This window comes from Gekko japonicus, unplaced genomic scaffold, assembly GCF_001447785.1.
Source record: "Gekko japonicus isolate JY-2015 unplaced genomic scaffold, Gekko_japonicus_V1.1 scaffold1494, whole genome shotgun sequence".
Classification (NCBI taxonomy): domain Eukaryota; kingdom Metazoa; phylum Chordata; class Lepidosauria; order Squamata; family Gekkonidae; genus Gekko; species Gekko japonicus.
Genome location: NW_015164231.1, coordinates 326,104 through 344,604, shown reverse-complemented (window position 1 = coordinate 344,604; position 18,501 = coordinate 326,104). Strand labels below are relative to the sequence as shown.

The 18,501-nt window shown below is 41.2% G+C and overlaps 1 protein-coding gene across 1 annotated transcript in view; it reads left to right on the top strand.

The window, feature by feature from the left end:
* Nucleotides 1–18,501, top strand: part of SPATA6 (spermatogenesis associated 6) — a 52,358-nt gene that overhangs the window by 10,722 nt on the left and 23,135 nt on the right. The window contains exons 5-10 of the mRNA XM_015408591.1: nucleotides 3,672–3,796; nucleotides 6,325–6,405; nucleotides 7,132–7,407; nucleotides 8,179–8,266; nucleotides 10,838–10,878; nucleotides 15,668–15,822. Of these exons, the coding sequence (XP_015264077.1) occupies nucleotides 3,672–3,796; nucleotides 6,325–6,405; nucleotides 7,132–7,407; nucleotides 8,179–8,266; nucleotides 10,838–10,878; nucleotides 15,668–15,822 (766 nt within the window). The remainder of the gene's footprint in view (nucleotides 1–3,671; nucleotides 3,797–6,324; nucleotides 6,406–7,131; nucleotides 7,408–8,178; nucleotides 8,267–10,837; nucleotides 10,879–15,667; nucleotides 15,823–18,501) is intronic.

The window sequence follows — 18,501 nt, the reverse complement described above, 5'->3', positions numbered from 1 at the left end:
GGTATTTTAATATTTTAATTATTTATTGTACTGCTGAAATGTTGTTACCTACCCTGAGCCCACTTGTGGGAAGGGCGGGCTATAAATGTGAAAAACAATGTATAGAATCATAGCACATTGTTTTTTTAAATTTATTTTCTACATAAAACCTACGAAACTACACTCTAACTAAAATTACAGCTATACAACAACCATATATGATAATAATTAATATCTTAAGTCAAAGCTTTTCTCCTTTTCAAGTTAAGAATAAAAATTCTATTCTGTTATTTTGATGCAAAAATTTAAAATTATTGACAATGCAAGATTATGTAATCTAATATATAAACATTTCTTCTAAAGTTTAAGCTGTTTTCTGCATTTCCCTCCTCTCTTCTTGCTTTTATCGTCTCAGGGAGGTTTGGGTGCTGCTGCTCCCAATTCTGATTCAGATTCTACTTCTGAGCTGCTATCTGCAGATGTTTCGTGGCTTTCCAAGCCATGCAAACTGTCCAGTTCTCCTTCTCCTTCTTCCTCTGTGTTCTTTGTATCCTTTTTGGGTTCCTGATGTCTTTTCAAAAACTGTTTCACTTTGGTAAAAGAGTCAATCTTTTCTTTTTTGCCTTAGTAGTTGAACATCAAGCCTTCAGGTAGTATCCATCGGTAGGTCGTGGAATTTTCCCGTATATAGGTGGTTAAATTCTTGTATTGTTTTCTCTTCTTCCTTATCTCAAATGGAATGTCTTTTAGTATTCTGATGTCTTCTTCTTTGATTTTCAGTGTAGTCCCAGATGTTGCTTTCAATATTGCATCTCTTATAGATCTCTTAGGTCCCGTTCACATGGAGGATTTGCTGCGCTAAAGGCACGAATGTCAGGCGGATTTTCAGGGTGCGATCACACTGCAACATCTGGGAAGTGTAGCACACCCGTGGCCAACCCGTGGCGTCCCGCCGAAGATGCACAGTAAAAAAGTACTGCAGAAAGTGTACTAGTATCCGGAAAATGCGGGGCAGGGGCGGGCGTCTGATTGCAGGAAGGCTAGTATCCCGTGGCATCCGGCGTCCGTCCAGGTCCCGTTGCAAACCAGTTTTTCGTAAGCGCCTGTGCACAAACACGTAACTGAAATCAGTGCTGCTCCGTGGAACTGCGCATGTGCACAAACGCGAAAAGCTTGCTGCGCCGCCGCTTTGCCACACTCCAGCATCACCATGTGATCACTCGCTAATAGCCTAAGCGCGAAGACTCGGGGGACCGTCTGATTGGGCTACCACACATTATTTTGCTCGGGGGGCAAACAGCCACGCCTCCCCCCCGTGTTATCTGGCCCGTGTGACTGGGGCCTTAGAGAATCTGACGTATATTTCACCAGGCAGGTTTTTTTTTTTAATAAATTCTGAATATGTCCGGTAGATCATATCCATTTCACTTTGTAGTACTTCCACCTCAATGCCTGTCACTGGTGCAAGCGCTTCACTAAGGATTTCTTTTAGGTTCTCAGATTTGTCTTCTGGTACGCCTTGAAATCTCAAAACGTATGAAGATTGTTCCATTTGTAGCTGCAACAGTTGAGTTTTATCTGAAGATCTTTCTTTTTCCACAACTTCTGTCCTTGGTCAATTGCTTTAGTCTTGTTTTCAACTTCTTCTGTTCTTTTATTGGATTCTTTTAGCTATTTTTGTAAAGACTCCAAGGTCTTGCTGATGTTAGTCATCTAAGCCACCAGAGGTCGCAATGCAATATCCAGCATGCTTGCAAAGTCAAAGTTCACTTCCGGTTTGGAAACCGGACATGTTGGGCTGGCAGTTCCTTGTTGAAGCTTCGCTTTCACCGCCATCTTTTCAGCCCGATAAGATATTGTTTATGTTTTGTAAAAGTTCGCTTACGTCTTTAGAAGTTTATTCGCCCTAACACCTTAACAGTCTGACATTGTACTGATTAAAATCAGTCGTCCGCTCAAACGCTGCGACTTTCTGCCCCCTCTATCATAGCACACATTGTTAATTGAACAAAGTTTGAGTCTAGTGGCATCTTTAAAACCTACAAAGTGTTGTTCAAGGTATAAGCTTTCAATATGCAAGCACACTTCTTCATGAAAGCATATACCTTAAATAAAACTTTATTGGTCTTAAAGGTGACACTGGACTCAAACTTTGTTCTGCGACTTCAGACCAACACAGCTACCCACCTAAATCTACATTGTTAATTGGTTCCGCTTATTACTTAGGAAGATGAAAAGACCAACTTGACTTTCATGAAGGAAAATGGTTTGGAGATGTTGTAAAAGTTGCTGTCTATCAATAAATTTTAATAGAAAGATACATTTACATTTTTGAGAACATTTTTTTTCCTGCATGTATCCTCTCTGTTCTCTTAGAATATATGATGGGGCTCCATTCTGAATGTCATAACGATCTGAGGTTAGTCTGTTGGCAAAGAGGAGGCCATTCATTACCTGTTGTGGCATCCGTCCGGAGGGCCAAGTGGCCCAAATTTTGCATGCTTTCAGAAAACCTTTTGATTGATTGAGGTTTTTAGGATAACTAGTTTATACTGTGCTGCTACAATTAGGTGTTTGTTTTTTGGTTGACACCAAGTAATTGATTTTTTTATTTGATTAATTGTGGGATTTTGAATCACATTTTAAACATTAGGTGCTTTGGGAGTTTATGTTGCAGCTGAATAGTGACTTTAAAATATGTAATGTAAAAAAATTATAACAGAACTGCCAGTTCTTATTACTCAGCTGCAACCTGGGACTTAATTAGTCAGTTGTTGCCTGCAAACTCCATGCTTTGCACAGACATTGCTAATAATCAATTATGTTAATTTCAGAACACAAACCTCATTTTTTCACATTTGTGGATATATTTTTGTTTTTAAAAATATCCCCCCAAATCCCTTAGTTGGTGTTGTTCTCTTGAAGATTAAGGATGTGATTGTGAAGTAGGAAAATTTGTTTAAACGCTGGAAAAAAACCCTGATGAACTTGTGGTTTTTTTAATTCTTTCTAAATAAATTTATTTTGTTTTTTCAGTAGTGTCACAATCAAAATAGATATCTTCTTTGTATAAATGTGTGTATATATAATCTTGCAAATCAGCACTTAAAAATCCCAATTTTGCTTTGTGATATAAATATTCAGCACTATATATATTGCAAATGTAACCCTTACACACACAAAGCCAAAAAGTGCTATCAAGCAAAGATTTAAGGGGAACACATTTTTCAAAATGAACAAGAGGTGAGGAAATGAGTGGCATCTTAGCCATGATGTGCATTGTTGTTAGACTCTCTGAAGAAGGCTATCCCTAGTATTGAAGGTACCATATTTTACATGCAGAATGTCCTAGATTCAGTCGGTGTTTCTAATTAAAGGATGCTGGCTAATAGGAATGAAAAAAGATCCTTCCCAACTTGGCATCTTGGCGAGCCACTTCCATTTTGAGCAGGGAACACTAGATAGCTGGATCAGTGCTCAGACTAAAGCAGCTTCTTATGATTAGTGTGCAGCAGAATTTCTTCACTGGCCACACTGATTTCAGTGGGAAAGAGTTAAGGATGTATTAACTCTCTTATTGTGAATGGAACGTAAAAATGTTTAGCACTGGCTGGATTGTACTCTTCTTTTCCTATATATAGTTTTAAAAAAGAGATAAGTTTTCTAATAAAATATATCACTGTTACTTCCAGTGGGAGAAATTTTAGCTACATATGAAGAAAATACAAGAGATTTCCTTTTCCCTGACCCTAAAGTTGCTCATGGACTACATGGTTTAGTTCGTGACGTTTTAATGAAAAGGACCTATGGTTTTATGGTAAGTGCACAGCAGTAACAATATATAATCTCAAAACAGCTGTAGAACTACATTAAGTGAAATTGATTTTTGAAAGATGATTCGGTGGTTACAGTGCAGTCCTCAGCAGACACCTATCCTTAAATGTCCATTGAAAACAGTAAGCTTAGAAGGATACATCTCTGTTCAGGACTGCACAGTTAAACTTGCAATTATTAAGACACAAATATTAGTTGGATTTCTAAATGTGGGTCATCTTAACTTGACCTGCTTTCTCTTCTGAGGCCCATGTCTCAGCCCTCCCATTGCAAGCCTGCCTGTTTGTGTCTGTGCAGTTTTCTTTGGAGGACTCTTGTCTCATTCAGATAGATAGATGTGTATTCTCTACCTTTTAGTCCTCGGTAAAGAAGCTGATTTTAATAAATTAACATACTTTATTTATACCCTGTTCAATGACTTTGCATTTAAGTTTTACAAGTGGGGAACCCACAATGTCCTATGGGGGAGATCTCATTCCTCCCCCCCCCCATTACTTTTTCTTTACCTTCCCTAAAAGCCCCATAGCCTTTTGCTTCTTCTGTCCATCTCATAGACCTGTCAACCTCCATATTCAGCTTTCCCTCCTTCCCTACCTTGGCAGCTCCTATCTGCCAGCTGCTTGGTTGGGCCCACTGGTATGGTTCTCTACAAAGTCTTGCAGAGGCACCTCACTTTCCCCTGTATCACCCTCCCCACGTTATTTCCTCATTTCTGTCTCCTGGCAACCCCCATATTCTTATCTTTCCCTGCATCCTTTTCTCCTTCCCACCTATCATCCAAACTAGGTTTATCCCCCCCCCCTTCAGCTATATTTATTATTTAATCGTTTATACCCCCACTTTTCTCTACAATAAGGACACAAAGTGGCTTATATCCTCCGTTTTTTTCTCACTACAACCCTGTGGTAAATTATGCTGAGAATTTGCAACTGCCCCAAGGCTACTCAATGAGCTTCCATGGCAGAGTGGTAATTCCTCTAACTACTACACCATACTGACTTTTGTGGAGTGGTTACTGTTGAACCATAGTAAGCAGCTGGGCTTACTATGCATGACTTAAGTCATGCAAGTCATATGGTATCAAGTCGCCTAGTGGTTGCTGGTGGGCCTAGCCCTGATGAGTCCTCCATCAAAGGCCAAAGCAACCCTAGAAATGGCTGACAGATACCAAGACCTGAAGGCTGGCAATACTATTGTTGCCTAACAATCCCCACAATGGCCCCTGAGAAGGCATTCATTTCTTAAAGGTATAGGTGCTGCTTCTGTTATTTGGGGGGGAGGGTTAATTTTTTGATTTCAGGTTTTTCTGAAAACCTGGGACTTTTCATGGGTTGTAGAAAGATATGTATTTTCTGTTTGTGGCTCCAATCTCTGTCTTTAAGAATACACACAAGGATTTTTTTTCTGGGGAAACACACTGGAACAGAGTTCCAGAACCTCTTCAGCAAAATTCTTTTTCAAATGTTTAAAAGTTCATGAGTTTTCAGTATGCAGATTGAAAACTTCAGTTTCGAGAGTTAAGGCATCTCTTTTTCCACCCCCCCCCCCCCAAAGCCATGAATACACAGATTATGCCATGTTGGGGATTAGATATACTGATACTTCCAGGTGAATGATCAGTTGGTAGAGCTTTTAAATACTTCAACAGCACAAGTTTCTTCTATTGATTCATCATCCTTATTGCAATTTGTTACATATGGTATCAGTGAGAATTGTCTGCTAGAAAAATGTGTAGGTAAATAAAAGGTAAGATAGAATGAAAGAGTATCTGACAAGTATCTTTATCTTTCCCACAGATCAAGAATAGAGGAGGGACAATGCCCCAGCAAATGATAGATCTTATATTGTCTTCCCTACCCTCACAGCAAATGTTCTCTCCCATTGAACATGTTCCCTCCTAATTAGAGGAAGGGAAATGCCCATTGCTGAGAACTCTGAATTTATTGATGTTCTTTCTAAGAGCTAGGGATGGGCATCGTTTATTATTTTCTTTTATAGATACGATGCAACTTTTAATGCTGTGAGGGCTGATTGTTTTAGAATAGTGGGTGAAGGGAATGTGGTTTAAGTATCTTCTTTTCTCCACAAACAGATGATGTACAAATACAGAACAAATACTTTCTTTGGAAACCAAATTTTCCATAAAGATATGTGAATCTGATATAAGTGAAAGTTATATAGCATGATTTGACTTTTACTTAGTAGTAACATGCCATGAAAAGTATTTAAAAATGATTTTGACAAGGCAATGTCTTGTAATAAACACCACTCTGATTGTTGTACAAAAGCAATATAATCATCAGTAATTGAATTGTCAGAAATGCAAATGTTGTCGTCTTGACATTTACCAATGCTGCTCTGTCTTTTCTAATTATCTCTGTTAAAGGTTGAAATTAACAAAGGAAACTGTTAAAATTAGGCATGGCTTGTTGAAGGAGGTGACATTTATTTCTCTGATACTCTTTATCTCTCCAGTTGGAGCTTGATGTTCAATTATTGTATCTGTTTTAGGGAATTGATCCAAGATTGAAGTTTTATACAAGTTGTCTCATTTCTGAAAGCCTGTTAAATTCAGAAAAAAATCGAAAACAGGTTAGTGCAATTTAATTATTTGGGATTTAATGTCTAGATTCAGTATTGATAACTAAATTTATGCTGCTGTTAAACTGTTGCTTTTGGTTTGAAACTCTTTTTAAAGTTTATTGAAAACCCGATTTACATTTTGAAAAATATTCAATAAAAGGTAGTTTGAGTATGAAAGAATAGGTGATTTGAATCTGAAATATCTGGCAAACACAAAATCCTGTGATCAGAGGATTTAATATTTGGATGTGATATTTTTCAAGTACAATAATAAAGGATAAAAATTGTTAAAATACTGTCTACGGCACACGTAAATAAAAATAAGAATAAAATTAAGCACTTAAAATGAAATATGTTTACTTGGACCATTTCCCTCTGTACTGTATGTAGTCTTGGGTCGTAGTAGTAGTGGATGCAGAGGGATTGACTCTGCATACTCAATATTCATCTGCTGTTTGAGGAAGAGAAACAGCAGCACACTTCTTTCTTTTAGGCAGGGAATGATAGACATTGCAGTGCAGCACAGCAAGAGTGTTGGGTTGAAGAGAAGAATAGAAGGGGAAGACTGAGCTGAAACTATGGAAGGGTGTGTGGTCTGGGAGTGAGCTCTGGATACTTTGTCAAAAAGAACAAATGAATATATTGAAAGCATGATAAAATTATTGTAATGAGAACATCTCAAACATTTCCTCTGTTCAGTTTCCTCTCTTCAAACATTTCCTCTCTTCAATTCAGGATAATTTGGATTGTCAACATCACTCACCTCAAAATGGAGCACCTCAGACAAGGTCACCAAAAAAGAATACTCCTTCACCTGAGAGAAACAAACAGTTCTTAGCAACCAGAAGTTATGAGCAGCCCACTATAGCCTCTCTCTCTCGATCTCCATCTCCATATACAAAAAGGCGCATGTGTGAGCTTGTGCAAGTCAGACAACGCCTTGCCCATCTAAACCTAGGCCCATTTGAATTCAGAAAAGAGACAGACAGACCTCCATTTGTAATTCGACAAGTATGTGTTCTCTGCAGCAGTTCCAGTTTAAGCCTAAATCAAGCCTTGCTTTTCCATTTTAAGTAACCTTTCATTCAACTCTTCTTCGTCGTGGCTACTTCTTCTCTTCCAAGTGCTGATTTAAATGTAAAATTAAGTTGAATTCTTTGTTGATATTGGCAACTGACAAAAACCTTTTATTTCATTAATGCTTTTGTTTAAATTATGCATGCTTCTTTTGTTTCAGTGGCCAGGATAATAGCCGTACTTCCCTTTGGAAGTAGCTGTATATTATTAAATGGAATATGGTTTAATCAGCATTCAGCTTTATGAAGTCAGTCTAAAACAAGGCAAGATACTAAAATAAATAGTATTTTCTGGGGTGATCCATAACAGCACAGTACCTGTGTGACAAGTATAGTATAAATTATAGAAACATGCGGGGGCAAATTTTTCCCCAGTTTTCATTGTGTCTAGAGGACTTCTCCCCACTTTCTAAAGTTGTGTTAGTGTCTAAAAGAGGGGTGGCCAAACTACAGTTCGGAAGCCGCATGCGGCTCTTTCACACAGTCTAATGTTAATAAAAAGCAAATTTGCATATTTTTCAATAAAAATGTTTGTGTCATATTTGTTCATGTCTTGCGGCTCTCAAACATCTGACCTTTATTTTGTGTGGCTGTTACATTAAGCAAGTTCGGCCACCCCTGGTCTAAAATGTAATGCCTTGATTCTTCCAGTGATTATATAGATAACTTCATACAGTGACCACTTAAGAAATTATTTCATTTCTAGATTGAGGCTCTGACTCCCTCACCTGAAGTTCACGTTTGGTGTCGTCCTAGGGAGAATATTAAAGAAGCTTGGTCTGGGACACTCTATGGCAAGTAATTTCTTAGTATAGAAAATACATGTACGTGTATATGCTTTATATCTCCTAAAGGTTCAGAATTAAGTCTCGGATTCATCTAGTTCATGAAATGCCTTTGGTTTGGAAACAGTATCTAGTTTATGGTATTCTCAGATGCAACACAACATACTTTTATAAATACTAGAATAATTTGGATGGGGAATATTTTGGGTGTTCCCAAAATCCTTTTGTCCTGCTCTCTACAATCTAGAAATCTGTCTCATGTCTTTTGTGTGACATAAAAATACAACACTGTTCCCCTTTAAAATCAGTTTGTACTACTGGCTGTGCTTTCAGGAATTCTTACTGAGCCTATGATCTCTTATTTCCCATTTACACCCCTTGGATTATCTGCTCTGTTGCTTCCAGTAATCCATGGATTAAAACTAGACTCTATTAGTGGAAAGCTGTGTTGAAAGTAGTTATGCTTCTATTCAGTGTTGTCTTGCAGTAGATGTTTTGTTCATGTGTAATTAAGGTACTGTAATACTTGGAAATCTTTGGCATTAGTACATAATTTAAAATGATTTTTTTAATCATAGTCCCTATGGTTTGACCAAGAACGAGGCCTCAGTTATTATACAGCAATGATCTTGGGGGTGAGCACTTTTCTTTGAAGACCATCTGTGGAAGAATCAGTTTCAGTGATTGCTGTGTTTGAGTAAACCTTTTTACATAAGTAAACCAATTTATGTTGAGACTGCCCTGCTCTGCTGTTTACTGATCAATATAGGTTGTCTGTGGTCACACACACACACACACACACACACACATTAAAAGAAAGGAAGGGGCATGGGAAAGAGATGTGTTGGGGAAGGGGGAATTAAAAGGAAATTATGTTGGCTCATTCTAAATTTCTTTTTTTAATTAGTTTTCTCTGTGTCTCTGGGATTTTATTTTCTTTCAAAAAGACCTTGATTAGGAATTACAACACTTGGATTGGATTCCATTGTTTAATGAGTGGATGTAGATGGCTAAGTATTTAAAAATACGTTTATAGTTCCATATGCTCCAGTTCAACACAATCCCCTCTATCCTCTCCCGCCTTTCTTCACAGTAACCCTTCCCCTTTGCTTTTTTAAATGTTTCATTATCACTAGCACTGAGTGGATTTGGCCAGTCTGAAATGAACACATTATTTCACTTGGAGAGATCCCCCTCTCCATTTCTAACAGGTTCTTTTAAAAAAAGAAACCTAACAGCACAGTTTGCAGTCTTTATTAGTGGAGTTGATAGAGAGGTGGATGTTACACAAGAATGTGTAGAAATCATTCCAATGAAAGACACAAGCACAGGTATTTAGGAGGAGTCTATGGTACAGTTCTGCTCTTTCCTGTTGCAGCTCTGCTCTGGACCACATTGATGTATGAAAGAGCTGGGGCGTGGACTTTTCTCATTTGATCACATGATGTTACCTGGTAGCAGGGGATGAGGCCATGCTGCAGTGGTGCAGTGGTTCTCAGGGTCAGACTACATGTTATGTGTAATGTGATCACCGTAAGAATTTGCAGCTATTCAGCAGCTGTGAGATTCCATAAACTCATAGCTGCTGTGATAGCTGCATGTTCCTGAGGTGATCGTGTGTTATATGTAATGTGCAGTTTGTCACCTGCATTACTATAATTAGCATGAAACAGAGCCTCTAATTGCATTCTTCAGAACTCTTGGTTGTTAGCTGTGTGTTCCAGTAGATCTATTACTGTTTTTGTTAATCCTACCTTGTAGAGTGCTGTCTGTTGTGAACTGAGGGCTTTAGCTCTGTGCAGGGCTGTGTGAAGTTTTTTACACACACACACACACACACACACACACACACATTTTGCAAGCTGCTTCTGAAGATGTTGCTTTAGCCAGGAAGTGGGATAGAAGTTTTACACACACACACTTTGCAAGCTGCTTCTGAAGATGTTGCTTTGGCCAGGAAGTGGGATAGAAATATTGAGTAAACAAGTACAATACAAGTTAAGCATAGCTTTATTTGTTGATCGTTAGAATCTGCTCTGGGTTACTTCCACCCAGAGTGTACTGTTCATTTCCCATATGATGCTCCCTTTAAGGACACCCTTTAATGAAAGCTTAAAAAACAGAGCTCTCTTTGAAGAGTAGAAGGCAACCAACAAACAAGATGAGCCAAAAAAACCAAAACCACTGAGGAACAATATATAAAAACTATTTACAAGCAGTGGTGTTTCAGTGGAAGAATCCTATTTTATCCCAAGGCTTCTTGCTTAGCAGAACTGTTTCCTTATTCAGTAAGTGCTGCATTGGTCTGAATAACTAATTATATCATAATTTATAGTTTAGCTGACTACCTAAATATCAGTTTATGTTCTCACTTCTTATTAACATTAGGTGTTAATCAAAGATGTCACTGTTCTCAGTGCTGGCAGTTAAAGTAGTGATAATGGTACTCCTTTGTAAACTGCTTTTGGATTTATTTGAAAGAAGGTTTTATGGAGGAGCATAATAAATATAGCAGAAATAATTCTTTCTGGCCAGAACTTGCAATAAAATTATTTTTGTTTATTTTTATTTTTTTTACAGATCCTACCCTTCTTGGCAGTTACAGACCCAAGAATGCTAAAGTAAGTGCTGAATAGGAGACTGCATGATTAAGTAGGTGAAACTGAGTAAATCTAGATATGAAGCTTCCTATTATGTACTTTCAACGCTTACTATAATCTCCTTTCTGGCATATTTTGCATTGTTGTGCCACCCACAGAGATGGAGACATTTTATACCATATTCCCAGAAGCAAGTTTTGTTTTAAATGTTCATGCCATGTCTCAGAGTGTTGGTAACTTGCAATGTTTAGCTACATATACCTGTTTCAAGCCTCATCTGATGCAAAATGCTCTAAGTTTTCCTGCTCTGGTAGACCTGGGTCAATTGATAGCAAAGTAAGTCTGATTCCAGGGATTATCATGTGGTATTTATTTGTAATTTATTGTCCATCTTTCTCACATGACCTAAAGGTGGCTTAACATGATGAGTGAGTACAATCAACTAAATGGAAATCTCCCTTATAAATAAAAGCTGAATGGTAGTGGCACTTCTCTAGAACATTCCACACGTTCCAAAATCAGTTCGCTCTCTGATCTGTCTATCAGAGGGTCTCCCTATTCACTGGCTGCTTTGCCTGAGTCCTGCCTCCAACATTCTAAACATTTTGCAGATTCTCCCCCCCCCCATAGCCAGTCAGAACAGAGATGTTATTTGCATATGCAGCCTCATTGGCCTCTGCCTCAGAACACAGAGGTCGTATGCATATGTGACTTGATTGGCTTTTGCCTCTAACATTCTAACCAGTTTTGCTCTTCTGAGGTAAAATGTGTCCAATCTCCAGGTCAGGGCTGGAGATCACTCAGTCTTACAATTGCTTTCCAGACGGCAGAGATCAGTTCCCCTGGAGAAAATGGTGGGCTCTGTATCCTTATATGCTGCTGAGGTAGCCCCCGTATGACAGCCAATGTGACGTAGCAGTCAGGGCTTCAGAGCACGGGAAAGGCTGCAGGTGTGTGTGGGGGGTGGAAAGCTGAAGAGTGAGGGGGAAATAAAGGTAGGTTGATGATTGGCTGGGAAGGAGAGAGGGTTGCCAACTCCAGGTGGGAAATTCCTGGAGATGTGAGGGATGGAGCCTGGAGAGGGTGAGATTTCAGGAGGCGTGGGACCTCAGACAGGTACAAAGCCATAGACTCCACCCTCCAAACCAACTATTCCCTTCTGGGGAACCATCATTGCCAATCTCCAGGTGAAGGCTGGAGATGACTCAAAATTACAACTGTTCTTTAGGTAGCAGAGATCAGTTCCTCTGGAGAAAATGGTGGACTCAGTGTCATTATACCCTGTTGAGGTTTCCACAGCAAATTGACACTGAGTGTCCAAGGACGGGGCACCCGCCCAGAGCCTCTTTCTAGAGGCCGTTGTATTTATTTCCACAATGATCCTTTTTCCTAGTATTCAATAACTAATTCATTAAGATATTAGGAGACTGGAACCACCAGAAAAAACAGGAGCATAGCATAAGTATTAACATGACATATTATCCAGTACAGAAATTACATAATATGATCCTACTTATAAAATGTTGTATACAGCAGTAAAGACCACAAGTCCCAATCATTTATCCAAGTAAGTTTGTGAAACTAGTTTGTACTGTGCAGACATATTACCTGTGCAGAAAAGCCCTCTTGAATATTTCAGTTTTGCATAGTTTGTGGAAGGTTAGAAGAGTGGGAGCTTTCGTGACTTTTTTTGGGCAGGCCATTCCACAAGGTGGGAGCCTCAAAGGAGAAAGCACGTGTACGTGCAGTTGTTGGTTTTGCCCATTTGCAGGTTCATACTTGCAGAAACCCCTGTTACATGAATGGATTTGTTGTGGCGGAACATAGAGAGATAGGTGGTCCTGTAAATAAGAGGGGTCGAGACTATGAAAGGCTTTATATGTGATAGCCAGTACTTAAATTTAGCTTTGTAACAAATAGGCCTCATCTAGCTCCCATTAATAGTTGAGCTGCAGCATTCTGAACCAGTTGGGAGTTTCCGAATTGATTCTGAGGGGAGACCAATGTATAGAGCATTACAGTGGTCTAGTTTTGATGTTACTGTGGTGTGGATCCAGATGGCCCGGTCAGGTGTTTCAAGGTATGTAGGCATTTTATGGGCTAGGCTGAGTTTGCAGCTGCATTGACTTGCTTCTCCATGGAGCTGGATCCAGGATGACCCCAAGACTTTTAACTGAGTCAGCAAGGGTCAGCTGAATGCCATCAAAAGTGGGGAGAACAATTCCTTCAAGGCCTCTGCCTTCCCAACCAGCACTACTTCTGTATTTTCTAGGTTTAATTCAATTTGTTGACTTTTAGCCCATTAACCACTATGGCAAAGCACTGATTCAGGACCTCTATGTCAGGCTTCCCAATCAAACACTCAACAACGTTCCTACATAGGTTTCTGTTTGTTGAGGTTAGTACTGGAGACACCATGAACTCTCGTGTCAGGAATGACGGGTACCAAAATGGTGGTTACAATTATACCCCCTTCAAACCATACCCCCTGACGTGTTAAGCCCAATAAGCAAGCACCTGTGAGCGCGGGCTAAAAGCAGCAGTTATGTTCCCAACGGGAAAAGCATACTAGGCAGAGGCAACCCTTCAAGGCCACTAGCCAGATAACATAGACAGCAGAGACGCGGGGTTTGAACGGAGAGTGAGAAGATGAGGAGGCCGAGCACTCCCTCCAGATTCCATTACATGGCAGCACTAGCTGACACTCTACCACATCACCAGGAGATTTGGATAAAGAGATATAGAGCTGAATTTCATCAGCATATTGATGAAAACCAACCTCAAAGCAATGACTGATTTGTCCTAAGTGTTTTACATCGATATTTAAAAAGTGTTGGGGTAGAACTGCACCCTGTGGAACCCCGCACTGATGGACTGGTTTTCAATAGCAACCCTTTAAGTCAGATCCAAGAGGAATGATTTTAACCAGTTCACCGCACATCCCCTGATACCTACTTCTGTCTCTAGGCACCTCAACAAGATGGCATGATCTACAGATAAATCCAGTAAGAACAACAGAGAGGCTTGGCCTTTGTCTGCACTCAGATGGAGGTCATCAAATAAAGCTAGAAGAGCCATCTCTGTCCTGTAGCTTGACCTGAAAACAGACTGAAAAGGGCCTAGAGCAGATGAGTTATCCAAAAAGACTTGGAGTTAGTTCGCTACTGTTGTCTCAATCACTTTACCCAGAAAGGGTAAATTAGACACTGGGCGATAATTCATTTTTCTGAGGGGATGTTTTTTAAAGTAGTGGTTAACTGCCTCTTTGAGTGCCCTGACTGGTTTATAATAGATGTTAAGGGTTTGTTGATGTGGTCCTTATATGAACTTATCAGCCAGGTTGGGCAAGGATCCTGGGAACAAATAGTGGCCTTCACTGATCCTAGGATCTTGTCCACATGCATCATGGAAACTGGGTCAAAATGATTCATAAGTAGCCCAGGTGGTGTATTTCTTCTGGAGAACCTGTGTTATAACTGACATCCAGATCAAAACATATTCTCAGTGTTTTATCAGGAAAAAACCTGGCAAATGTATCACAACTAATTGTTCCTGGGACATTAGAAGCTCAGATTTAGGCAGCAGCAAATGCTGAGCTACCTTGAATAGTTGGGATGAATGTGAACTAGCTGATACTATAATAGTTGAGAAGTAACCTTTCTTTGCCACTGTCAGCACAATCTTTCAGATTCAGTACAAGTTCTCTGTCAGTACCATTCTAGACATCTCCCAACCACATTCAGATCACCCAGCTCTGTGGTATACCATGGGCCTGGATTTCATCCCATGGGCAGGAGAGGTCAATGAGGGGCACCCTTGTAGATAGCTTCAAGGAGCTTCATGTTCTATGTTTCCACTGCAGCCTCAACAGTACACATGTTTGGAATCCTAAAATTCCCCAAGACATTCTGGAATCTGGTAGGATTCATGAGCCTCTGTGGGTGAACCATTTTAACTGGGCCTCCTCTTATGGCTTTGAGTAGGTAGTGATTGGACCATGGTTCAGGGTGAATCTCCAGCCCTGAAACCAAACCTTAATTCAAGGCTCAGTGCAAAATATTAAGTCCAGGGTGTGACCTCTTTCGTGCATTGAACCAGTTGCAATTTGATAGAGACCCAAGGCTGTCAAAGAAGCTATAAAATCCCGAGACAGTCCTGATGAGGCATTTTCAGCATGAATGTTGAAGTCTCCCAGAACGATCAGTCTAGGAATCTCCAGCACCACATCCAACAGCACTTTGGCCAACTCCTGGAGGGCGCCCACTGGGGAAGTAGGTGAACACTCTTGCATGCTTCTTAGCAAAGACTCTTTTCCTGATAGAATACACTCCACATTTGTTAATCATAGTTTGTCAGTTATGCCAGATAGAAACAGGTGGTTGCTTTGTAAATGAGCAGCTGTGGTTGTGATAGGTAACTTAACATCCTATTTGCTACAAATGGTGCAACATCCTGTATCATCACCCTTCCGAGAGAAGCTTTTTACTCCCACCGTTCTCTCCCACAGCATGTGCTGATGTTGTGTTGAAAACCACACTTTTCACTGCTTGAGCCAACTTTGAATGTGAACAGGTTTGCTAGGGCCAGTGGGAGGTTATTCAGTTTGAAGTGGGAAGAGAAAGGGACATCTCTGGATTAGTAGTTTTGTTATTTCTGCTGATGCTGTGGTATGATAGGCAAAACAATGACAAAAATGATCTGTATTAATATTAATTTCCACTGACCTATAGTTAATATTCTGACATAAGCAAGGAAGTGAACATGATGTATATCTTTAAATATAATGCTAGCATTTTTGTGTTTCTGACAGATTATCAGGGCACATCGTGTGAAAGACTTTGATGGTTTTTCAAACAGTGCTGATGTCTCATATAGGCAGTTCCATTCAGGTTGGCATTCAGCTCCGCCATCATTGCAAAAATATTCTTCAACTCCTGTGTTAAATCGTATGTCACTCAGAGAAAGGTAATGTATCATCTGTTTCCGATTACACAGTGTGCTACAGTTAAATCTTTCCAGTCTTGATACTTTGACCACTTTGGGTGAGCAGCATCTGAAGGGTTGTTAGAGTATAAAATCTGTTATGGTGAACAATAGATGCTTAGGATGGAATGTGCTTAGCAGCATATTTAGAGCACTGATGAAAGCCATGGTGCTACATTGGAATTGGACAAATATTACTCTGGCATTAAAGGCAGCTACTACAGAGAAAACATGTTGGGGTCAGGATGCCAAGTATTTATTTATTTATCACAAAGCAGGCTCAGGGCGGCTTCCATACAAACATAAATACTGTTAAAATCATACAATTATTTAAAATACGACAGATAAAATACAAACACAAGGTGCTGGCAACAGTTAAAAGATTAACTTAGATGGTCATTTTCAAGATGAATTACCCCTTCCCAGATCTTCTCAGATGTTCTTCTGCTCAGAATTTCTTATGGCATCGGCTCGATGTTAAAGCCACGGTCCAGGGCTTGATGATAAAACCACGAGCCAGGGTTCTACGACAGCGATGGTCCCTAATTAAATGCTTGGTGGAAGAGCTCCGTCTTGCAGGCCCTGCGGAACTGTGAAAGGTCCCACAGGGCCCTGATCTCCTCCAGGAGCTCGTTCCACCAGGTAGGGGGCACCACTGAAAAGGCCCCGGCCCTGGTAGTAGCTAGCCTGGCCTTCCTCAGGCCAGGGAGGGTCAACTGATTTTGAGACCCAGACCGTAGTGCTCTCTGGGGTATGAACGGGGAAAGGCAGTCCCGTAGGTATGTTGGACCCCGGCCATATAGGGCTTTAACGGTAAGAACCAGCACCTTGGAGTGGATTTGGTATGCTATTGGCAGCCAGTGCAGTGTCCTCAGCACAGGCTGGATGTGCTCCCACCTGGGGAGGCCCATCAACAGCCTGGCCGCGGCATTCTGCACTAGCTGCAGCTTCCGAATCTGCGACAAGGGCAGCCCCATGTAGAGAGTGTTACAGTAGTGTAGTCTCGAGGTGACCATCGCATGGATCACTGTAGCCAGTTCAGTACGGTCGAGGAAGGGAACCATCTGCCTAATCAGCCTAAGGTGGTAAAAGGCCAACTTAGCAGTGCTGCTACCTGGGCCTCCATTGTAAGGGAGGGATCCAGGAGCACTCCCAAACTCCTCATCTCTGGTGCTGGCACCAATGGTGCCCCCCAAAGGTTGGGAGTGGGATCCCCACCCCTGAACTGCCCCGACAAGTAGCTGGCCTATCCAAGGTTGGACCTTCTCCCTGCTCCCTAGGCTTGCAGAAATTGTCACAGATTGTGAACCTTTCCTGAATCCAACGCGGAGTGTGTATTCGACATAAACCGAGCCGAAAAAATACCTTACTGGTATTTTCTGGGTATTTTTAAAGCCAGTTTTAAATTGGGGCTGCATTCCAGCTATCCTAACCACTACACCAAACTGGAGGAAGAACAAGGTGGAGTGAACCCCCTTCCCTCCTTGCATCGGAGGCCTTTTCCTGGCTCTGGGGGGCCCAGCTGGAACTGCAAAGGTGGAGTACAAGGTGGCCGCTGACCCCTTGGATCTTTGTGTGGCCGTATTCAGACATCTACACTAATAGTATCGAGATATAGAACTTCATATCACCTTCTTTACATAAACAACTTTCCCTGCTGTTACATCTAGTACACTTCACTGTCAAGTTTTACAATGGCCTGCCACTTTCAGTTGGTTAATGACTTGCCTTCTGTTTCATACCAATTTTCTTCTCAGCCTAACTAGGAAGTTGTAAGTGCCCCAGAGGTCCGGGCTGCAAGAGCAACACTGCTTCTGCTGTGATTGTGCTGCAGACCTTTGCCTTGGATCCATAGGAGACAGCAGTGAGTTGTGGCAAAGTACAGAATGGATTGTTCTCCCACTGAGCGGAGGACATCTTGTTGGGTGTTTCCAACCCCTTCCTTAGGGAGGCAGGAACCAAACTTCACTTCCTGCCCTCTAGGTGGCTTGCTCCTTAGTTCCAGTTTCGTTCCTGCCTCTAAAGGGAGCGCAGACCTTCTTTAGCACTCGTGCCTTTTACTTCCAAAAAACCTTGCTACCTAGCCAATTTTCTGCTCTTTTCATTCCTCCTTTTTGCCTTTATTTTATCCTCACTCTCTCCCCGCCCGATCTCTATTTTCGTTTCACCTTTACTTCAATCCTCTACTTCAATTCCCCCACCGACGCTCCGACCGGGGCATGTCGGATCGGGAGGACTCAGACGGATTCTTTTCGGGCTCAGAACGGGGAGATGTCCTCATGCCGGCACAAGAAGAGCCTAGGAGAGAAAAAGAGGGTTCTCCCTCCCCCTCTTCCACAGCGCGCACCGCAGACTCTAAGGAGAAATGGGCCAAAAAGCGCCACCAATCTCCACCTCCTGAACACGAGGCGGGCGCCATTTTAAAATGAGCGCATAAATCACAGGCCCCGGAGGAGACCGGGAGAGGCTGCAGGGCGGCTGTCGCCGCTTCCATAAGCCCGCACACGCGCTCAGATTTATGCATGGAGATCCCTTGCGCACAAGGAACCAGAGCGAGCTGTGCTTCTCAGGCAGATGCCACCCCCGACGTAACAGTGAGTAACTCCGGCAAAGACGCGAGTGGGATACTAACGCCTGAGGTAATGCAATTCCCCAGACAAA